The 22,563-nt window shown below is 34.7% G+C and overlaps 1 protein-coding gene across 9 annotated transcripts in view; it reads right to left on the reverse strand.

The window, feature by feature from the left end:
• Positions 1-778: 778 nt before the first annotated feature.
• The window catches only part of TOR1AIP1 (torsin 1A interacting protein 1), a 52,152-nt gene continuing 30,367 nt past the window's right edge, over positions 779-22,563 (reverse strand). For 4 of the 9 annotated variants that reach the window (XM_060132244.1, XM_060132270.1, XM_060132253.1 and 1 more), the window contains 9 exons: positions 18,846-18,887; positions 17,714-17,800; positions 15,172-15,228; positions 12,800-12,841; positions 12,200-12,268; positions 11,344-11,364; positions 6,114-6,158; positions 5,700-5,756; positions 779-3,321 (listed from right to left, as the gene is read on the reverse strand). In XM_060132244.1, coding sequence (XP_059988227.1) covers positions 2,534-3,321; positions 5,700-5,756; positions 6,114-6,158; positions 11,344-11,364; positions 12,200-12,268; positions 12,800-12,841; positions 15,172-15,228; positions 17,714-17,800; positions 18,846-18,887 — 1,208 coding nt within the window. In that variant the 3' untranslated portion in view covers positions 779-2,533. The remainder of the gene's footprint in view (positions 3,322-5,699; positions 5,757-6,113; positions 6,159-11,343; positions 11,365-12,199; positions 12,269-12,799; positions 12,842-15,171; positions 15,229-17,713; positions 17,801-18,845; positions 18,888-22,563) is intronic. The other 5 variants (XM_060132262.1, XM_060132302.1, XM_060132292.1 and 2 more) reach the window with 3 other exon arrangements.

The following is a 22,563-nucleotide window of genomic DNA, read 5'->3' on the forward strand; positions in this document are numbered from 1 at the left end:
AACCTTTTCTAAGTTTCACTTCTCTTCGTAGAATGAAAGTCAGGTTTATTTCCTATCATTGAGGACTGGAGGTTTAGAAAACCTCCTTAAGAGTAATATAAGTAAGTCATTAAAAGAACGGAAGCAGATTAAGTTTTTAGAAATTTGTAAGGTCAGTTTTGCACTGTGGTTTTCCCTGGGCCAATGTTGTCACTCAAAGTCACAATGTGCCTAATTCCTAGAGGCCCAAGTTCCTATTTTCAAGCCGATGATTTATTAAATTTTCCCCTCCAAACGGATTATGGTAACATGAACAAAACAAAATGTTTTAAACACCAATGATATAAAATACAGATGTCCGTGAGCATGCACTTTCAATGGGGGCAAAAAAATCTTATTCTTCAGGTATATAAAGCATAAAAATATGCAGTCCATAAACAGATATAGAGTATATATGCAGTATTAAAATTTCATGGGAGTAGATGATTAGAAAACAAAAATCTAAAAAGGTTCTTCAGAGAGGTGAGAATGAAAAATTTGAGAAACATGGTGTGGATTCTTTTGCCAACTGGGGAATACCTAAACTAATTCCATTTTAGTGATAATTCAAAATCCCTGGATGAAACAGAAAATCACACGGATTATATTTCCTACCAGTGTACTTGTGAGTGGCTGCAATTCTTTGTTTGGCCTTTGTTTCTCCTAGCAGAAGTCACTAAAATTGTTCAAGTGTAAAGAAAACTCTAGGAATAATTTCTTTTAAAGGTATATGAATCATTAAGTTTATGACACACAAGAGTACAAACCAAGAAAGTAAATTTATTTAAATTACTAAAATAGCTTTTAAAGTCATTTACAGATCAGCTGCTACAATTATTTTTCCTGATATAAGTAATATTAATTACTTTAAAATTATTTTGGTCAATGAAACATTTAAAAAAAACATGTTTCTCCATATAATATATATAGGTATAAAATAAGTCTTTTCAAAAACTCTTGTTTTAGAATCCTCTATAAATCAGAATATTTGACTTCTGACAGTCAGGAACAAATTACAATAAGGGGTATAAATTTATGAATACTGGTAGTCCTAGTGGGAAGAAACGAGACTGTACTCTACCACCAGTCATGGGATCCTTAAAAGGTAAATGATGAAGCCATTGACAGGCTCTAGTATTCTAAAAACAATATTTTCATTTAAAGGTTTGTAGACAATAAAAAAATAAAGTGGATCCAGAATTTTAAGCTTCTAAGAAAACCAAAGCAGTTGACGGATGAGAAAGCTGTTAGTGATGCTATGTTAAAACTGAAATTCTATAGTAGTACAGTAATGTACAGTAGTACATTTTAACATTCTTCATATATGGTAAACTTCACTTTCTTTTTCGCCTGAGGCACTCTTAGTAGAATTTATCACGTGCATTGTAAATCTTTATTCTTGTTACAAGAGTGTCATTAAAGGACTCAGAATGCAACAAGTAGACATGCAGAAAATCAAATCCTTCTTCAACAGCCCAGGAGAGCTGGTTAACAAATGGTTTACCAATTCCTGAAATTGTATTTCTTAACAAAACTTTCAGGATATGACCAAAATAAATGGCTCTGAACTTACCCATTCTTAAGAGCCAAGTGAACAAATATACTAAACCTCATCATATACATGCTTCAAAATCTCTGGGAGGAATAAAAATTTCTTAAAGGAAAAAAAAGGACATGTGAGAAACAAGTCCCAACAGAATTCACTGAGAATGCAGTTCATATAACTATGTTTGACTAACCCTAAGCCTCAGTGGCTTTCTTTTTGGCCACGTGGGGCGGCTTGCAGGATCTTAGTTCCCTGACCAGGGATCAAACCTGGGCCCTCGGCATTGAAAGTGTGGAGTCCTAACCACTGGACCGCCAGGGAATTCCCTCAGTGGCTTATTTTAACATTTCACCTTGAAGACTTTTTCCCCCCTTTCTCTCCCCGTTCCACAACTTTTCCCATGTCTCCTTCTCCTTGCTCTCCAAAATCAAAGGAAAAAACCAAAAACCAAAAATCCCAAACACACACTCGGATGGTCTTTCATTATTTTTGTTCCTATAAGCAGAAGCTGACTACGGAATTCACATCTAAATGATGTAGAAGAGGACAAAAGGGAAAACCCACAGTTATGTTCAGGGAGCTGTCTTACTAGTAACTCGACAAACTGTGAAAAAAATCTAAGTTAAAAAATTGGGTGGATTCATAGGAAGGAGCCTAATCCCTCCCACTGGTCATACCATAGCAATAATGATTCAACCCAGAATCTAAGCAGATCCTCTATGGGACTGCATATAATTTACAGTCCTCAGATATCATTAACACAGATCTCAATGGAAACAAGGAAACAATTCTCTCAAAAAACAGATAATTAGGTTGAATAAACGATTTAGATATTCCACGTTTACTTAAGAACTTAACCTCCTTTAAAAAGAAACCAGTTCTTTCAAAAAGAGCTCTGGATCCTGTCTATGGTTAGAAAGTTTGAAAAATTCTCAGAACTTGAGACATGATTTTCTCTTCTGTCTCCTCTTATAAGCAGATGCCCCTTTTCAGGTCATTTTCAGGTTGTACTGGCAGGACTAAGTGAGAAATACGGCTCCAGAGCCCACTCAATTTGTCTGGGTCCATATGTTTGTAGGAGTTGGGTGTATCAGAGTTGGTGAACTTGAGTTTGAGGAAATCCCTCACTTTTTCTTCAATTTCCTTTAGGCCTAGACTGGTTCCAAGTGTCTCCTCCTCTAACAAGACAGTTAGGACTAAGGCTACATCTTTGAAGGCTGCATTTTCATGATCACAATACTTATAGAAGATCAAAGTAGAGCCTGCAGGCAGTGACTCAAAGCGGTGGACCACAGCTGCATTCTGGCCATTTCGGAATCCGTTGCTCAGTTCCTCATCTACCTCTTGTTTGACAAGATCACTGTCTTGAGTTGCTTTGCCCGTCCCATCAATCCGGATTGCAGGAACACTTTGGAAGGAAGAATAGGCATCGGCAATTTGTTCACTCAGACACTTGAGTGCTTCTTCAGCATCTCGGGCAGCAGTGAGCAGCAAGATAGCAGGCTGAGGCCGAGGGTGGGAGCTATTAAGATGTTTTTCCAGGAATGTTAGGCTCCTTTTCCACAGCTTCTCATCTTGACCTTGGTACTTATTCATAAGTTGTTTCATCTGGTTCTGGAACTCTTGAACAGCAGTGGTTTCTGCTTCAGGAGTACGAGTGTACAAAAAACACCCAATGAGAAGAGCAGCTATCAGAACAAGGGGCCACCACCACTTCACCTTGACAAAAGATGCACTTTGGGGTTGTCCAGTCACTTCTGCTCAGGAAAAAAAGAAATGATAGACACAAATATTATTTTCTTAGATTCAAGAGCAAGTGACTTTTAAAGCCAATATTAATCTTTATAAACATTAGATGAGAGAGGAAGGAATTTAAAGAAGGGAGCTGATAATTTACTTTCTTAAAGAAATAATTTAGCACATGTGTTTTAAGTTACTTGTATGAGTATGCACATGTCTCTTCAATGTCAAAATGATAAAGAGACTTAGAGGAAAAAGTAGAATTTAAGTATATGTAATGGCATGTGCAAGTCAGAAAGAATACAATTTATAAAGCAAAACTATTATTACTACTGCTAATATTTGGGAGGTAAACAATATTAAAAGACACTTTACAAAATAGTTTTAAATTTAGAAACTAACATGGATTATTATCCAAGGTGGAATGTTTATGTATATAAAGGAATAAAGAAAAGGATGCATTATAAGTGAAATCTTCCATATAATAGCTAGCTGTCCCTTTAATTGCACTGATGCCTCTCTTTTGCTGTATGCAAGTTAACACTGGTAAAACTTAGTTTGCAATTCATTCCTAATTATTACTGGCAATGATGATATGAATTTACATTTACCTAGTGCTTTTCAGTTTAAGCACTTTCTCATATACCACATCATTTAATAATTTAATATGACAGCAACAGTATTTTTACACTTCCTATTTATTGACTGCTTTAGACTAATAATTGTACCATGGACCCTCTAGAGCAACAGTTCTCAAAGTGTGACTGGTGGGGTATCTCAAGATCTCTTCAAGGGGGTCCTTGAGGTTAAAACTATTCTCCCGACACTAAGATCTTATTTGCCTTTTTCCACCATATTGACATCTGCACTGATGGTGTAAAAAGCCATGGTAGGAAAAATAACTGATGCTTTAGATGAATCACAGGGCAGTAGCACCAAACTAGGACTGTCTTTGTATTCTTCATGGCCATGTATTCCAGGTTATCAGTTTCACTTAAGGACATCCTTCATGAAGCATTTAAAAGAATTTATCTTATTAGAACTCAACCTTGAGTAGAAATCTTAACATTCTATGTGAAGAAATGGGACATATATATAAAGCACTTCTGCTACATAGAACAGTATATGGCTGTCTCAAAGAAAAGAACTTTGTGCAACTGAGTTGTGAGCTGAAATAGTGCTTTTTTCATAGAATTTTTACTTGAAAAGACAAGTGACAAACTGGTTAGTCAGACTTTCATATTTGGGACACTTTTTCTGGAAAACAAACAATGTGAGCCTGTTGTTTTCAAGAAAACAACTGACTGGGACTTCCCTGGTGGCTCAGCGGTTAAGAATCCGCCTGCCAATGCAGGGGACGCGGGTTCAATCCCTGGTCTGGGAAGATCCCACACGCCACGGAGCAATTAAGCCCGTGCGCCACAACTACTAAGCCTGCGCTCTAGAGCCCGTGAGCCACAACTACTGAAGCCTGTGCACCCAGAGCCCGTTCTCTGCAACAAAGAGAAGCCACCGCAATGAGAAGCCTGTGCACTGCAATGAAGAGTAGCTCCCGCTCACCGCAACTAGAGAAAGCCTGTGCGCAGCAAAGAAGACCCAATGCAGCCAAAAATAAATTAATAAATAAATTAAAAAAAACCCAAAATCGCCAATATATTGTAACAGTTTGAATACAGAAGCAGAATGAAACTCCAGCTCCATTTTATTAAGCCAGGCATTAGAGATCAGAGAAAATACAAAGCAATCTACCACTCTCCTTACTAAATTATTTAAAAATAACTAACAAACATTAAATTTTTTTTTTACAATTTTAATCTCTAGGTAAATATGGACAGGTATAACTCATATATATTTTTTTAAGTCTCTTTTTAAAAAAGGTCTCTGGGGTTCTTATTAATTTTGCTAGTGGAAAGTGGTATTGAGACCAAAGAATCTGAGAATCACTGTTACTTTCTTAGTACTCTTTCAAGATAATAAAAAGGCTTAGAGAACTAAAGAAACTTGCTCCAAGGCTATACAGAAGGTAAGTGGTCCAAACTAATTCAAATTCAGGTCTGTGAACTCTAAAAAACTATGGTATTCCCATTATGTCATGCTATGTGCATCTTTCTTTTGACAACAAGGTTCACTTGGTTAACAGTATTAGTTGCTTTACTTGTTAACTTTCACTTTTGGTCTTATGGATAATAAAGTAAAGGGGAAAGCCAGATGTTTTTTCACAGAGTTTGTCCTTAAAGACTTTTACTGCTGGTAAAATATATACTTTTTATTTTGAAGTACTTAAAATATAATTCTTCAAATAGCATGAAGTTCTTTGGTGTCAAAAAAATTAAAAAATCATTATGTTCACCAATTTTAGAGACTCGTTTAATGAAAGCTGAATAGACAAACTTACGTTGGCTGGAGGCTGATGGAGATTGGTTTCCAATCACTGATTTCTGAACACCGTCATCTAATGATAGAAGTAATAAAGACTATCAATTTATGTTTCATAATTTCAGTATTTCCAACAGAAAAAGAGAATACAAATTTCACCAAGAGAAAATAAGGCAGAGATCTGTCAGAAACAGAAGAAAAAGCAGAAGATTCAAGTGTCTATTAGATTGACAGCTGCTTGAGATACAAGATTGATTTCTTTCATAATTAATGTAATGCTCGAGTACAAAGCATACTCTTAACACATTAGTTTTGTGAGAAAGCCTTGAAGAACTTGACCCAAATTATTTAATGGGAGTGGTGAAACTTCTGGGACAAAGTTAAGAGGACAAAGAAAATAAGCACAACTATAATAAAAGGAAACAAACAATACCATCTGAAAAATTGCCATATATCAAACACTTGCCTGGTGATGATGCTGTAAAGAGGGAAAGAAGGACAAAATATGATTATGGATTACTGAGCTCTCTGGATAAGGGGTTTTAAGGTAAAACTCAATCTTAATCTTCACTAATTTCTACCTCAATCGGATTCAAATACGTCCTCTGGTGCTTCTGACCATTTCAAATATCAGTAATATTTTAGAAATTACACTGAAAAACTTTTCACCATTTCTGGTAATAGACAAGTAATTGTTTTAGCTTTGTGGTTAAACAACAGATTTCAAAAATAATTTTCCCACAACTCCATCAAATCTCTATTTCCATCATACTTTAGAAAACAAATGAAAAGCTCTTTCCTTTTCCTCTCCGTCCTCCTTGGCATAGACATCTAAGAGAGAGGAAATGGAACGACAGGGTTCAGGAAGCGAAGAGGCTGAGTTACTCATTTGTATGATCTATATTACCAATACTGTCATCTAGCACTTGCCTGGAGTTTTATAACTTTATGTGTATAAGTGATCTTCCTAGTATTTATCAACAGTTTTCATTTGAGAAACACTGGACTAAACTGGAGGAATAAAATTAGCATTGCTAATTTATTTATTTTATATATATTTTTACAGAAATAGCCTTATTTCTGGTCATATGACAAAAAACCTCAAATGAAACAAAATGACATCAACCTTAACTCTAAAGGCATATTGTTTTGCAATTACTAGGTTAGTCTAGGAAATGGCATCATTTAGAAGCTTCAAAGTTAGGTAACCAAAGTTAAAACTGTCTTACTAAAAAAAAAAAAATTTCCATCAGATAATGTTTATCTTAAATACCTCATTCCATGGTTGCAAAGATCAAATGATATAATATATGAAAATGCTGTGAAGTGCATGATGATATTAATAATGGAGAATAGCTAAATAACAGTTATTATGAAACATATGTAACATTCATATAACTCATAAGAACATAAAATTAAGAAAACAAAATTAAGAAAAACTCCCATTTACAATAGCATCAGAAGAATAAAATATTTAGGAATAAGAGTAACCAAGGAGGTAAAAGCATTATACACTGAAACCTCTAAAACACTGATGAAAGGAATTAAAGCAGACATAAGTAAATGGAAAGACATCCCATGGTCATGGAATGGAGAATTAATATTCTTAAAATGTCCATACTACCAAAAGCAATCTACAGGTTCAGTGCAATCGGTATCAAAATTCCAATGGCATTTTTTACAGAAACAGAAAACAATCCTAAAATTCATATGGAACCACAAAAGACCCCAAATTTGAAAGGCCAAAACAACTTTGAGTAAGAAGAACAAAACTGGAGGCATCACACTTTCTGATTTCAAAATATATCACAAAGCTAGAATAATCAAAACATTATGATACTGCCATAAATACAGACATATAGACCAATGGAGGAGAATAGAAAGTCAGAAATAAACCCATGAAGATATGGTCAACTGATCCTCAACAAGGGTGTCAAGACTACACAATAGCAAAAGGATAGTCTCTTCAGTAAATGGTACTGGGGAAACTGGATATCCACATACAAAGAATGAAATTGGACCCTTATACCATACACAAAAATCGACTCAAAATGGATGAAAGACTTAAATTAGGAATTGAAACAATAAAACCCCCAGAAGAAACATGGGGAAAAAGCTTCTTGAAGTTGGCCTTGACAATGATTTCTTGGATATAACAACAAAAGCATGGACAACAAAAGTAAAAATAGACCATGGGATTACATCAAACTTAAAAAGCACATGACTTATGTGATCAAAATCACAATGAGAAACCACCTCACATTATCAAATGTATTGTGGCTATTATCGAAAAAACAAAAGTGCAAGGTGTGTGGAGAGGATGTGGAGGAAAGGGAATCCCTGTACACTGTTGGTGGGAATATAAATTGGTGCAGTCACTATGGAAAAGAATTATGGAGGTTCCCCAAAAGGTTAAAAATGGACTACCATATGATCCGGCAATCCCACTTTTGGATATATATCCAAAGGAACAGAAATTACGACCTTGGAGAGATATCTGCACACCCATGTTCATTGCAGTAATATTCACAATAGCCGAAACAGGGAAGCAAACTAAATGTCCATTGACAAATTAATGGATAAAGAAAATGTGATGTATTTATACATATACATGTATACACACACATACACACACAATGGAATTATTATTCAGCTTTAAAAAAGAAGGAAATCTTGCCACTCTGGACAACATGGAGAACATTATCCTAATGAAATAAGTCAGATACAGATATGCAAATGCTTCATAATATCATTTATGTGAGGAACCTAGTCAAAGTCATAGAAACAGGTGGTTTCCAGGGCCTGGGGGAGGGGGAAATCAGGAGATATCAGTCAAAGGGTACACAGTTTCAGTTAAATGAGATGAAAAAATCCTAGAAATCTGTAGAGCATAGTACCTATATTTATTGTCCTATATATTAAAAATTTGCTACAAGGGTAGATCTTAAGTGTTCTTATCACACACATAATAATAAATAAAGAGGGTGGGAGAAAACTTTTGGAGGTGATGGGTATGTTCACGGCATAGACTATGGTGATGGTTTCACAGGTATATACTTATCTCCAAACTCATCAAGTTGTATACAGTAAATACGTAAGTTGTATACATTAAATGCATGTCAATCACAGATAAATTGATAAAGAAGATGTGGTATATATATAATCAATGGAATATTAACCGTAAAAGAGGATGAAATAATGCCATTTGCAGCAAACAGATGGACCTAGAGATTATCATACTAAGCGAAGTAAGTCAGAGAAAGACAAACACCATATGACATCACTCATATGTGGATTCCAAAATATGACATAAATGAACATATCTATGAAACAGAAACAGACTCACAGACACAGAGAACACACTTGTGGTTGCCAAGAAGGTGGGGGTAGGGGAGGAATGGACTGGGAGTTTGGGATTAGCAGATGCAAACTATTATATATAGGATGGATAAACAACAAGGTCCTATTGTATAGTACAGGGAACTATATTCAATATGCTGTGACAACCCATAATGGAAAAGAATATGAAAAGTAATATATATATGAATAACTGAATCGCTTTGCCATACAGCAGAAATTAACACAACATTGTAAATCAACTATACTTTAACAAAATATTTTAAAAACCAAAATGAATGTATGTCAATCATACTTCAATAGTTTAACCTACAGTTAAAGAGTATGTGAAACAATTTAGAAAATAAATCCATCAAGATAATGTTTATCTTTTGTGTTTTTTTTTTGATAATGTTTATCTTGAATACTTTAATCCATGGTTGCAAAGATCAAATGAGACAATACATAAAAATGTTAAGTGCTCTTCTATGATGATTTTAATGATATAGAATAGATAAGTAACAGTTATTATATACCATATGAAACATTTATATAATTTGAAGAACTCAAACTTAGTAGGGTATATATACTGCTGAGGCAACACACTGTCTAAAAGGTAAATTTTATCCTCATTAAAAATATTTTTAGAGACAGTAATAAAAATTCCGTTAAAAAAGATCTTTTTAAAAAGATAAAGCTCAGAGTTTTTCTAGTATAAAGAGTATGGTAACAATCAATCACTCTATAAAGTCAAAAGCAGAGGGCATGAATCTTTCATAGTTATTACTACTGATTATTACACAATATATTGTTAACAATAAATAAGCATTAATTATTTATGTGGTACATTTAGACTTAAAAAATTGTGTTCACATATATAATAAGCTCATTAGAATAACCTAGTTATAGGCACTATTGTCCCAACTTTAAAGTTAAGAAAATTGAGGTTCACGAAGTTTAAGAGACTTTACCAAGATGACTCAATTAGTAAGTAGAAGATCTGGGACTGGAACCCAATAGCTCTAACTCCAAACTCTCCTCTTTTCTCTACACCACTTTTAGAGACAGGTTCCAAAGCATGTATATTAATGAAGCACAGACTCAGAGGCCTCACTGTTTTATCATCTGGGACACAGCAAAAGTATAGACAGTGGTTCTATCTTTCCCCAAAGATCTGGATACAGGCAGAAACCTGAACTGGGACCTGTCTATCCAGAGAACTGGTACTAACATAGGGTGATAATGATCTGAAATCCAGGTTCTTGAACACCTAAATCTAAAAATGAATTTTTTTTTCCTCACTGAAGCAGGCAGAAGTGTATAGTTAAGACAATAAGATATGAAACTTGGAATGCCAAGGAAAAGTTTTTTTCAAATGATGTTAGATTGAAGAGAAATCTATAAGGCTGTTTGGAAATCACTGCAATCTTCTACTCTGACTGAAAATTCTTTCTTCCTGCAATCATCTACTCTGATTGAAAATTCTTTTATCTTATCTTAAAGTCCTTCTGTGGTCAAAAATCTAAAAAATTTTGTTACCAGCACCCGAATGTGCAAATTTCTGCTATATCGTTTCTCTTTAACTCTGGAAGTTCTGTATATATGGTAGATGTCTATCAACCAGTATACAACTATTTAAGCCATAACAAATATACAAACTTAAGACAAAATAGGAATACAGAGAAAATACTATAAATGAGCTATCAATTTAGCAACCATAAAGATCTATTTCTACATTCCAGCTAGACCTTCAATATAATTATTTTCCCTTCTGCATTGCATTTGTACAGTGTCTTAACAGAGGACAATGCAAACATTTTTTGACAACAATATGTACTACACTTCACTTTTCTGGAAGTAATTTATCTGCTATTAGTTACCCAGAATATATAGTTAAGAACTAATAACATCATAAAACTCTGAGCTTTTCATAGTATATACACTTAAACTCGTGCAGTTTTGCTTCCAAGAGTAATTCTTAGATCTTCAGAATGTTTTAATTTTTGATATTGGCTATAACCATAATCTTAAAAAGCTGAATTAATATTTGTTTTCCTAACTATAATAGGTCAAGAAGAACAAATTTTAAGAGGAAATGGTCTTCTAATAGCAAGTATATACAGCAATAAGAAATGACAGCCAGGGAATTCCCTGGCGGTCCAGTGTTTAGGACTCTGCGCGCTCACTGCTGAGGGCCCTGGTTCGATCCCTGGTTGGGGAACTAAGATCCCACAAGCTGCGAAGCATGGCCAAAAAAAAATAACAGCCAACAATAAGGCGAGGGCAAAAAGTTATTTCAGTTTTAGACAGCTGAAGAACTCACTTACGTGTACGGTAATACTTCACTGCTGGGGAAAAAATGAATTGCAACCATTACTACTTTACTGATAGAAAAACAAAGCCACAGAGGTTATCTTGTCCAATTACAGTTAGTTATTTTGTGAGCAAGAGCTATATGATGGGGATTTTTATATTATCTAAATACAAGTAAGGGACACCTGATGACCTCAAGACCTACTGCGGCTACAGGAATAAGGAAGGGATAGAGGTTAAAGGTCACTTAAGGCATGGCATGGATTTTTTTATACAGTCAAGGTTTAATGTGGACACACTGCTATAGAAATTATGATAGACACTGAATTCAAAGTATGTTTTATCGCACCTACTTATTTCTTAAATATTTCTTAAATTCTATGACATTTAATCCATCCTAAACCCAAACATGAAAATACAATTTGAGCATTTCAGCATTTATAACTTAAAATAATGGGTATGCAAAGCTGCTCTAAGTGGTTATTTATATAACGGTAAACAACTGTTAAAAATAAAAACAGGTACTATCAAAAGATTAGAATTTCATTTTCATGTGCAGATTGTACTGCTGCTAGACAGAACTGACAATTTGTCAAGTACAGACCTATCATCCACTGGTTTTCTCACACCATGATTCTACATTCTACACCCAGTCCATCTCCTGCCACTCCAAGTAGATGGAAATAACTAAACTAGCAATCATAAATGTCCTTTATTAATGAGATCACAAGCAACCCAAATGCTTATCTGATGAACTAAACAGTTTTATATGTTAAATAGTCAAAGAAACGGCAAATAAACTTAAAATTACTTCAATAACAGGTAGTAATTTTAAAATTTCTTCAATAACAGGTAGATTTATCAACTTACTTTGCATCCTAGTCCTTATTCTTGTGATTTGTTCAACCCATTCCTGAGGATTTTTTTGATATCCCGAGCCTGAGACAAATATATATATCAAGATATCATTTCACATACTTTGAAAATGTATACTATACCTCAGTGTTATAAGGTAAATTTATCAGAAAGGCAAAACAAATTTGGCGAGGAAAACAACCAAAGCAATAGGTTCAAAAGTAAAAGATAATGTCAAAGGATCACATCAGTGAGGATGAGTTACTTCCCACAGCAAAAAAGGCAGCAAATAAATACATAATCCCCTAATAGACAAAACTATGTACAAGTCCTTTGCTATGGTCTATGACTGCATTTATTAACACTTGAACTTCATTAACACTTTGGTGTTAATTAAGAAGAAAAAGGTTAACCATTTACTTTTGTAAATAAATTATTTTCAGTAAAGTAGTCCTAAACACATTTCTACATCATAGAGTACCAATATTACATACAGTATCAATCTGTGGTGGATTAAAAGGCAAAGAGGGTAAAATGACTTTGAATTCTATTCAAATTTTTGTTGGCTAGTAAGACTGGGTTGATTGATAAAAGAATAGACAACCAACCACTTACTTAGCACTAATGGTTGCTTATCAAAAGCTGTGAAGTCGGGACCTGAAACAGAAAACAGAGATAAGGTCATAGAAAATAAAGAATGGAAATAAAAACAATGAAGATGTTGCATAAACATTTTACTTGTTTACTACTGACACCAAAAACAAAAACAATCAAACCTTTCTTTCATCAGTCCCAAACATATACAATATATATGTATTTTCCCTTTTCTAAACTTCAAAATGTTCAGTAATTGGATAATAAGAAGCCAGCTTTAAGAGCAACGCCATCAAAATAAAAGCTAAATGTACTGAATGCTTACCAGGTACCAAGTATAATTTTATCAACTCTCACACTTTATGTGGTAGATACTATTATTCCTATTTTACAAATAAGTAAACTGAAATTGATAATTTTCTCCAAGATTACATATGTAAAAGGTAGTAGGACTGAGATATAATATAAACCCAGGCAGTTCATATATAACGGTATATACTATATAAGCAAATTTGTGAACACTGCAAAGCAGTTATGCAGTGCAAGATGCTACTTCATGTTTTGGGATGGTATTTAAGGACAACTATAAAATGATACAATGGGATAATTAGAAAATGTTATTACAAACAATTATAACATGGTAAATTTGCAAATCTGCCCTGAAGAAACAAGTTACTTCTAGCTACTGATACAAGTACCAATATAAATTTATGTTCGACTTATTTTCTGACTAAAAATGCAGTATGTGCTGGCTGTAACAGAAATACACCATTCTAGAAATGCATAACCTAAAAATTCATTAATATCTATTAAGTGCCTATTACGTGCAAAACATTGTAGGAAAACCGTGGTGAATAAGACAGATAGATGTACATTCCAGATTTGTTTTCAGTCTACACTAACAAAGAACTTTTTAAAAAACTAGACACACTTTTTTGTATTGTCTTTCACTGACTCTGTGAAGTAATTTTTTAAAAACACCTTTGCTTTAGGGCTGCATCTTAGAATCAGTGATATGACACAGTTTAACTGGATGTTTTTCTTTCTCAGTAATACATAAAAGCAATGGCATTTTAGATTCAAGGAACTATATACCTAATTGTATACAAACAACTCATTTTCCATAACTGAAAAGTATACCATTGCATAAGTATAGCATAATTAATATAGGGACACACATTTCAGAGCTTCCAAAGATCGAAGATTTAGAATAACAAAGGGCAAACATATAAGATAATCCAGAGAGTAATTTTCCATAAATGACTGATTTTTGTTTCACCTGCTTTTGTTTGTCTCAGTTTTAATTCCAAACCCAGAACCTACTAAAAACTAAAAAAAAATATATATATATATATATACACACATATATAAAGTGGAATTCTATGAACACAGTGATTAGAAAACAGATTTCCAAAGACTTTTTCTTTAAAAATAGTCTCATATTTTTAAAATGGTATTGTGGAAGGAAAAAAAAGTTCTTGAAGATTTTACATTCCAGGATATTTCTGGTTGACTAATAATTAATTTGAATTCTGGGACTTGATTTAAAAATGGAAAAAGAAAAAACAGTGTAATTTCTGCTTAACCTAAGAGATACATATCCATTGTAGATAATCTGCAAACTATAGAAAAAAAGTAAACGAAAAATGTCAACAATTCTACCATCCTGAACAAACACTGTTAGCATTTTAGCATACTACTTCCCATTCTTTTCATGTGTGTTACATTTTCTCAATATTTTATTATGAAAATTTTCAAAGCTGTAAGCTGGGCTGTAAGACTTTTATATACACACCAACTAACTTACCATTAACTTTTTACTTTACCTGATTTACCACTTATTTATTCATCCTTCCAAACTTTCGCAACACAGTTTAAATCATACCATATAAGTAGGTTCAAACTACTACAATCAACAAATTTATATTGCAAATGAGGACATTCAACAAATCAAAGAAGGCAGTAGTTTTTTTTTTTTTTTTTACCCGGTACGCGGGCCTCTCACTGTTGTGGCCTCTCCCGTTGCGGAGCACAGGCTCCGGACACGCAGGCTCAGTGGCCATGGCTCACAGGCCCAGCCGCTCCGCATCATGTGGGATCTTCCCAGACCGGGGCACAAACCCGTGTCCCCTGCATCGGCAGGCGGACTCTCAGCCTCTGCGCCACCAGGGAAGCCCTTTGTTTTTTTTTTAATTCAAAATCAAGGTTGGGTACAGAGGTGATTAACTCAAGAAGCAAATTCAAGATGCAAGATGAGGGTTTTTTTAGCATTCACTATACCTCTTTTTCAACATTTTACATTAAACTGCAAAAGAAGATCTTCAAAAATAAGAATAGCATTTGACCACACCCACAGGTAGACTTTTAAGAGTAAAAATCATGGTTTTACTTACTTTGTGATGACTGCCAAAATGATTCTGGATATTGACTTGATGATCTGGTGGTTTGGTCTAAAAACAAAAAAGAAATATAGTATACTATAAAGCATATTTAACTTTCTAAGTGCACATTTAACCAGAGAATGATGAATAATCAAAAGAGCAAGAATATTCAGATAAACCCCAGGGAATTCAACACTTGAATGTATAATTTATTTTAAAAAATAGTTTCTAAAGGGTCAAGTTATGTCTAAAAAATTAATTATCTGTCTTTTCTTTTTAAAGAGAAAAAAAGATATAGGGCATGGCATGAGGCAAAGAAGATAATGAAACCTTTGAGCTGGGGAAAATCTTGAAAGTTTACAATAATGGATCTTCATTACTATCCATTTTGTCTTAAATTCTTCTTGCAAGTGGTCGATATGTTATGTATTTTAGCCTTCCCTTCTTAAAAATCTTAATTTTTTTTCATTTAAAAGTGGAATTTATAACAAAGTATGTCTAAAAGCAGTCAGACTGCTATCTTGGAGGCAAAAGCATTTGACACAACCAGGTGGTGGTTAAGTATTTTTGTTGGTGTACTCTTCTAAAAAAATTTTGAGCATCTATCTCCAAAATATATTTTTAATATTATATACAAGCATTACTAAAATAATATATTAACTAATGTGTTGTATATATTATAAAACAAACTAAAATAGACATTTTAAATGGATGAAATAAAAGATGTATATAACTAAATTCTAATATTTTCCTCCTGCACTCCAGTGGACCTTCTAGTACCTCTTCGGTAATAACTGGCCCAGAAGACAATCTAGAAAGATCAGTATTCTTCTGAATATGCCTCACATCTTTGTTCTTTAGCTAGAGTTTTCTTCTGTATGGGGTATGCATGCTTCAATAAGAATTTATTAGAATTCAAAAGGGATCACAGAGCCTGGGGTTTATGTAGCATCAAAGAGCCACACTGGTAGCAATGGCATCAAGCTACTGGCTATATGATTCATGAATTAATTAGTCTCTAATTTTTAGAGCTGTATGTATGCATATATGAAAACTAACAACAGCACTCAATTTGAGTGTTTACTATGTGCTAGGTACTCTCTAAGTAATTAAACCTCACAACAACCCAGATGAGGGAACTGAGGAACAGAGAAGTTAAGCAACTGCCTGAGGGCACAAACCTAGTAGTGGAAGAGTGAAACCCAGTGAAACTCCAGAGCCCAAGATCTTAACCACTAGGCTACAGTGTTGCATATCTCCTTTGGGATTTCTGTATCAAGAAAGAATGGTGAGGGACTTCCCTGGTGGTCCAGTGGTTAAGACTCTGAGCTCCCAATGCAGGGGGCCCCGGGCTCGATCCCTGGTCAGGGAACTAGATCCCGCATGCTGCAACTAAAGATCCCACATGCGGCAATAAAGATCCTGTGTACCGCAACTAAGACCTGGCATAACCAAATAAATAAATAAATATTAAAAAAAAAACAAAGAAAGAATGGGGAAAAATGAGGAAGGGTGGGAAATATGTAGAATAAATGCCCATAAACCAGCTTCTGAGCTTATTTTTAAAATGGAAGGATTTAGTAAAACACAGGAATTACAGAAATTCTCAAAAGGTGGTGAGGGGTAAGTAGAGACTTACTCTATAATGGAACTAAAATATAAAATTATTTATTATTTCCACTGCTTACAAATTTAATCAGCACCCTCATAAGTCTCAAGTTGGTATTTTTTTCTCTTCAGTCAGTTCTTTCCTTGAATAAACTTAAACATCAATTCACAGGAACAATCAGAAATTGTTATTGCTAACTGGATGTGAATTTCAACAATTCAGAGATAAAAGGAGTAATCTAAGTTTATTAAAACTTCCTAAAAGCTAACTAATACTCCTGATAGTGTAGTGAGTCAATGCCAGTGTGATCAGTTTCTCTATAAACATTTTTTTTAAATTTTTAATTTAATTTTTAATTATTTATTTTTGGTTGCATTGGGTCTTTGTTGCTGCACGTGGGCTTTCTCTAGTTGCGGGGAGTGGGGGCTACTCTGTGTTGTGGTGCACAGGTTTCTCACTGCAGTGGCTTCTCTTGTTGCAGAGCATGGGCTCTAGGTGCGCGGGCTTCAGTAGTTGTGGCATGTGGGCTCAGTAGTTGTGGCTCGCGGACTTAGCTGCTCTGCGGCATGTGGGATCTTCCCGGAGCAGGGCTCAAACCAGTGTCTCCTGCATTGGCAGGCAGATTCTTAACCACTGTGCCACCAGGGAAGTCCCTCTATTAAATTTTTAAAAAAATCACAAATAACTCTTCTTTTGAGCACAAAAATATCTTATGTTCCATAAACAACAAAGCAAGGTAAAAGTGATTTGTTTGTTTAGATATTACATTACTAATCAGATGTATACATGGAATCAGTAATTTTAAAAAATGTTTAAAAGCACACAACTTTTTAAAAAGTAATTTTAATAAACACTTTAAAAAAGCAAATTCACAGAATACCTTTATACTTTAACTAAAAATACAGCTCCTAAGATAAGAGTCATATGTACATAAAGCAATGTTACCTCCAGACTCAACAGAATCCCCGGATCTGACCTTAACAACCGTAACATCACTGTCAGAACTGTCTTGATCATTTTCCTCCGTTTCCCCTAAAAAGAAATAAAAATATACTAGTATAGTCTTTATTCTAAGGCTCTAAAGATCTGGATTAAAAAATAAAAACAAGTAATTCAACATTAAAATGAAGCCTTTTAAATAATCGGATATAGAATTGCTATTTATTATGCTTACTATCCTGAGTCACAAAGGTCTAAATAAGCTAAAATTGAGCTCATTTATTTTATTTTCTGTGAGGTAAATAATTACATCTGAAACGAATATTCAATAAGATTATATTCTGAGGCTTTAATGTGGAGTTGACAAGTAAACAAATGAACATTAAATAGAAGAAAAGTTTTAACTTATGGGGAGGAAAAGTACATATACTTAGTGTATAAATTCACACAAGATTAGTATATGCATGCATATGTGTTTGCATATATGTGTGTGTGTTTGCAAACAGGGTGTGTGGATACATACACCCGTACACAAAGATTTCTGTATGCAGGTGACTAATCTCAGATTATGGTGAACTTAAAAATGGACTAAATTTTACCATACTATTCAAACATAGACTGGTTATGAGAATTTGAAAACTGATTATTTGAATACCATAATCAAAGGCCAGCACATGCCAGAAACAGAAAATATTAGCTTTGCTTAAATTAACTCAAACAGACAAAAGATGCTTAAAATGCACAGGAAGGGGGCTTCCCTGGTGGCGTAGTGGTTGAGAGTCCGCCTGCCAATGCAGGGAACACGGGTTCATGCCCCGGTCCGGGAAGATCCCACATGTCGAGGAACGGCTGGGCCTGTGAGCCATGAGTCGCTGAGCCTGCGGGTCCGGAGCCTGTGCTCCGCAACGGGAGAGGCCACAACAGTGAGAGGCCCTCGTACCAAAAAAAAAAAAAAAATGCACAGAAAGGCTATCATTCTATCCTATTTTACCTTCCATTTAACAGTTCAGATAATCATGAATTTTTTTTTCCAAAAAGACACTATTTTCTGCTCTCTCTCTTAAGTACTTAGCAAAATTGCTTCTAATCTTAACAAAAAGATTTAGAATATATTGCATGATATTTTAAGAGAAAATACCTTCTTCTGAGAAATTGACCTTCTGTTGGACACTGGTGGCTTCTAGAAGAGAGAAGCATACATGCTGTATGTAACATCATAAGCCAAAGCTCAGGAATAAATAAGAGCATTTAATTTAGGGAAGTGAACATTACATCACACCAATTAAACTTTTTTTTGTTAAATTATAAAAAAAAGAATCAATTAATTCCCTTTACATTATTTCAGGAATAAGTCTGCTACAAACTAGAATCAGAAAGAGTTTACTGTTCCTTCACCCAGAGGTCTGTTTGTATTATAAAATGTAACCTTTGTTTGCAGAAAACATGAAACTCTATGTTGATAAATACAGTCCCTATAGGTTTACTGTATTCTTATTCTCATATCTGCTAGATTCCCTATACTCTTTTGAAAAGCCAACCACACCAGTAGAGTTGAAAAACCAGTTCTTTAATGAATCAGTGCATCCAAAGATGATGTAAGAAAGGTAAAGAAACTCTCCTAGTTCCAGCAGGTCCACATACACCACTATTTCTAAGAGCCAGAGAATCTGGACAAAGATAAACGAGCAAAATGTGTCAAACAAATGCTGTATTTTTACATCGGCTATTCTGACTTTTATTTTTGTATTTTTGGCTGTGCCCCGCAGCTTATGGTACCTTAGTTCCCCAACAAGGGATTGAACCCAGACCCTTGGCAGTGGAAGCGCAGAGTCCTAACCACTGGACCGCCAGGGAATTCTGTGATTTTTTTTTTTTTAATAAAGGAAGATATGCCCAAATGCAAGCATTGCACAATTGGGCTAAAATACTGCTGAATGATCATATGAGAAGTAGTATGTTCCACAAAGCTGAAAACTTGTGTTTGCTTTCAGATTTTCTTCTATTGATTTTAACCCCCATTTGCTTTACAAAAGAAAAAAAAACTGTACTGTAGAAAGCAACTACCAAAACATCATATGGTGAATTTGGAAATACTTTTTAAAAATCAGTTTAATTAGATGGTATAATACTAGTCAAACTACTCTTAATAGTGGCAAGTGCAAATCAGTATTTGCCAACATTTCTGCTATAAAACTAATTAACCCTGAGAAAATTGCTAGTAATACTATGCTACTCTTTCCTTAGAAAGACTGTCTTTTCAGTTTATCTTTTTCCTCCAAGCAGAAAAATGGAAAGTCAAACTTGTCTTAGTGCTATTCCCTTAAAATTTGTTAATATTTCCATTCACATAAAAAGGTATGGTTCCCTTTTTGAAGTTTTGTTTTCTAAGTGCATAACTATTACAGTATTTCTTTTTTGGACAGCTGTTTTGCTTTATTCATTTATATAACTATTCACATAGCATGCAAAAAATTTTTTTTCTTAAGAGTCAATGGTCATGTCTTAGTTATTATTTTAATAATAGTAAGTCCTTAATATTTTCATGTTGCTAGTTAGTTTTCAAAAAACTTCATGTCTGTTATCTGATTCCCATAATGTCATAAGGGAATACTATCATAGGTAAGGCTCAAAGAAACTAAGTGACTTGTCTAAGGGTGTCAGGACTAACAAGTGACAAAAAAGGACTTGAATACAGACTCTTCTGATTCCTAGTCTACTACCCTTCTACCACTGCATCAGTTTTGTTCATAATGGCACATAGTAAGCACTCAGTAATTTGTTTAAATTTATTTTTAAATTCATTTTTAAAATTCATTTTTAAAAGCAGTTTAAGATTCATGAAACTGAGGGGGAGAGAGATTTCCCATATGCTCCCTGTGCCCAGACATGCATAGTCTTCCCCATTACCAACATTCCTATCAGAGTGATACATTTGTCACCACTGATGAACCTATACAGACACATCGTAATCACCCAAAGACCATAATTTACATAACAGCTCAGTCTTGATGTTGTACCTTCTATGGGTTTAGACAAATGTATAATGACATGTATCCACTATTATATCAGAGTATTTTCACTGTCCTAGAAATCTTCTGTGCTCTACCTATATTCATTGCTCCCCCAACTCCCACCCCCACCCCAAACCCTTGGCAATCACTGATCTTTTCATTGTCTCAAGAGTTTTGCCTTTTCCAGGATATCATATAATTGAAATCATACAGTATGTACCCTCTTCAGATTGGCTTCTTTCACTTAGTAAGATTCACTTAAGGTTCCTCCATGTCTCTTCATGGCTTGATAGCTCTTAACACAATAATATCCCATTGTCTGGATGTTTATTTATCCACTCACCCATGGAAGGACATCTTGGTTGTTTCCAAGTTTTGGCAATTATGAATAAAGCTGCCATATGTGTGTGTAGGTTTGTGTGTGGACATAAGTTTTCAACCCTTTTGGGTAAATATCAAGGAATGTGATTGCTGGACTGTATGGTAAGAGTATGTTTAGTTTTGTAAGAAACTGTAAAACAAACTTCAAAGTGGTTGGACCATCTTACGTTCCCAACAGCAATGAATAGGATTTCCTGTTGCTTCACATCCACATAAGCATTTGGTGTTGTTAGTGTAGGTATGTAGTGGTATCTCGTTTTCAATTGCATTTCCCTGATGACATAAAATGTAGAGCAACTTTTCAAACGTTTATTTGCCACCTGTATATCTTCTTTGGTGAGGTGTCTATTACGGACTTCAACCCATTTTTAAATCAAGTTGTTTTCTTATTGTTGAGTTTTAAGAGTTCTTTGTATATTTTGGATAATAGTCCTTTCTCAAATAAGTCATTTGCAAATATTTGCTCACAATCTGTGGCTTGCCTTCTCATTCCCTTGACATTGTCTTTTGTTGAGCAGAAGTTATAATTCTAACAAAGTTTGGCTTATCAGTTATTTCTTTCATGGATAATGCCTTTGGTTTATACCTAAAAAGGCATCACCATACCCAAGGTCATCTAGATTTTTCTCCTATGTAATCTTCTAGGAGTTTTATAGTTTTGTGTTTACATTTAGGTCTATGATCTATTTTGAGTTAATTTTTGTGAAAGGTGTTAAGGTCTGTGTTCAGATTTTTTTTTTTTTTTTGCATGTGAATATCCAGTTGTCCCAGTACCATTTGTTGAAAAGACTCTCTGTTCCATTGTACTGCCTTTGCTCCTTTGTCAAAGATCAGTTGACTATATGTGGGTCTACTTACAGGCTCTTTATTCTGTTCCAATGATCTACTTGTCTATTCTTTTTTTTTTATTATTATTTTTTATTTTTTTTTGCGGTACGCAGGCCTCTCACCGCTGTGGCCTCTCCTGTTGCAGAGCACAGGCTCCGGACGCGCAGGCTCAGCGGCCATGGCTCATGGGCTCAGCCGCTCCACGGCATGTGGGATCTTCCTGGACCGGGGAACGAACCCGCGTCCCCTGCATCGGCAGGCGGACTCTCAACCACTGCGCCACCAGGGAAGCCCCTTGTCTATTCTTTTGACAATACCACATTGTCTCAATTACTGTAGCTTTAGGTTTAGTTTAGCTTGAGGCTGAGTACTGTCCTACTTTATTCTTCCAATATTGAGTTAGCTATTCCGGGTCTTTTGTTTCTCCATACAAACTTTAGGACTAATTTGTTGATATCTATGAATTAACTTGCTGGGATTTTGACTGGTGTTGCACTGAATCTACAGATTAAGTTGGGAAGAAATGACACCTTGACAATATTGAATCCTCCTATCCATAAACATGGAATATCTCCCCATTTATTTAGCAGTTCTTTGATTTCATTCATCAAAGTTTTGTAGTTTTTTTCATATAGA

Source organism: Lagenorhynchus albirostris, chromosome 2 (genome assembly GCF_949774975.1).
Source record: "Lagenorhynchus albirostris chromosome 2, mLagAlb1.1, whole genome shotgun sequence".
Lineage (NCBI taxonomy): Eukaryota > Metazoa > Chordata > Mammalia > Artiodactyla > Delphinidae > Lagenorhynchus > Lagenorhynchus albirostris.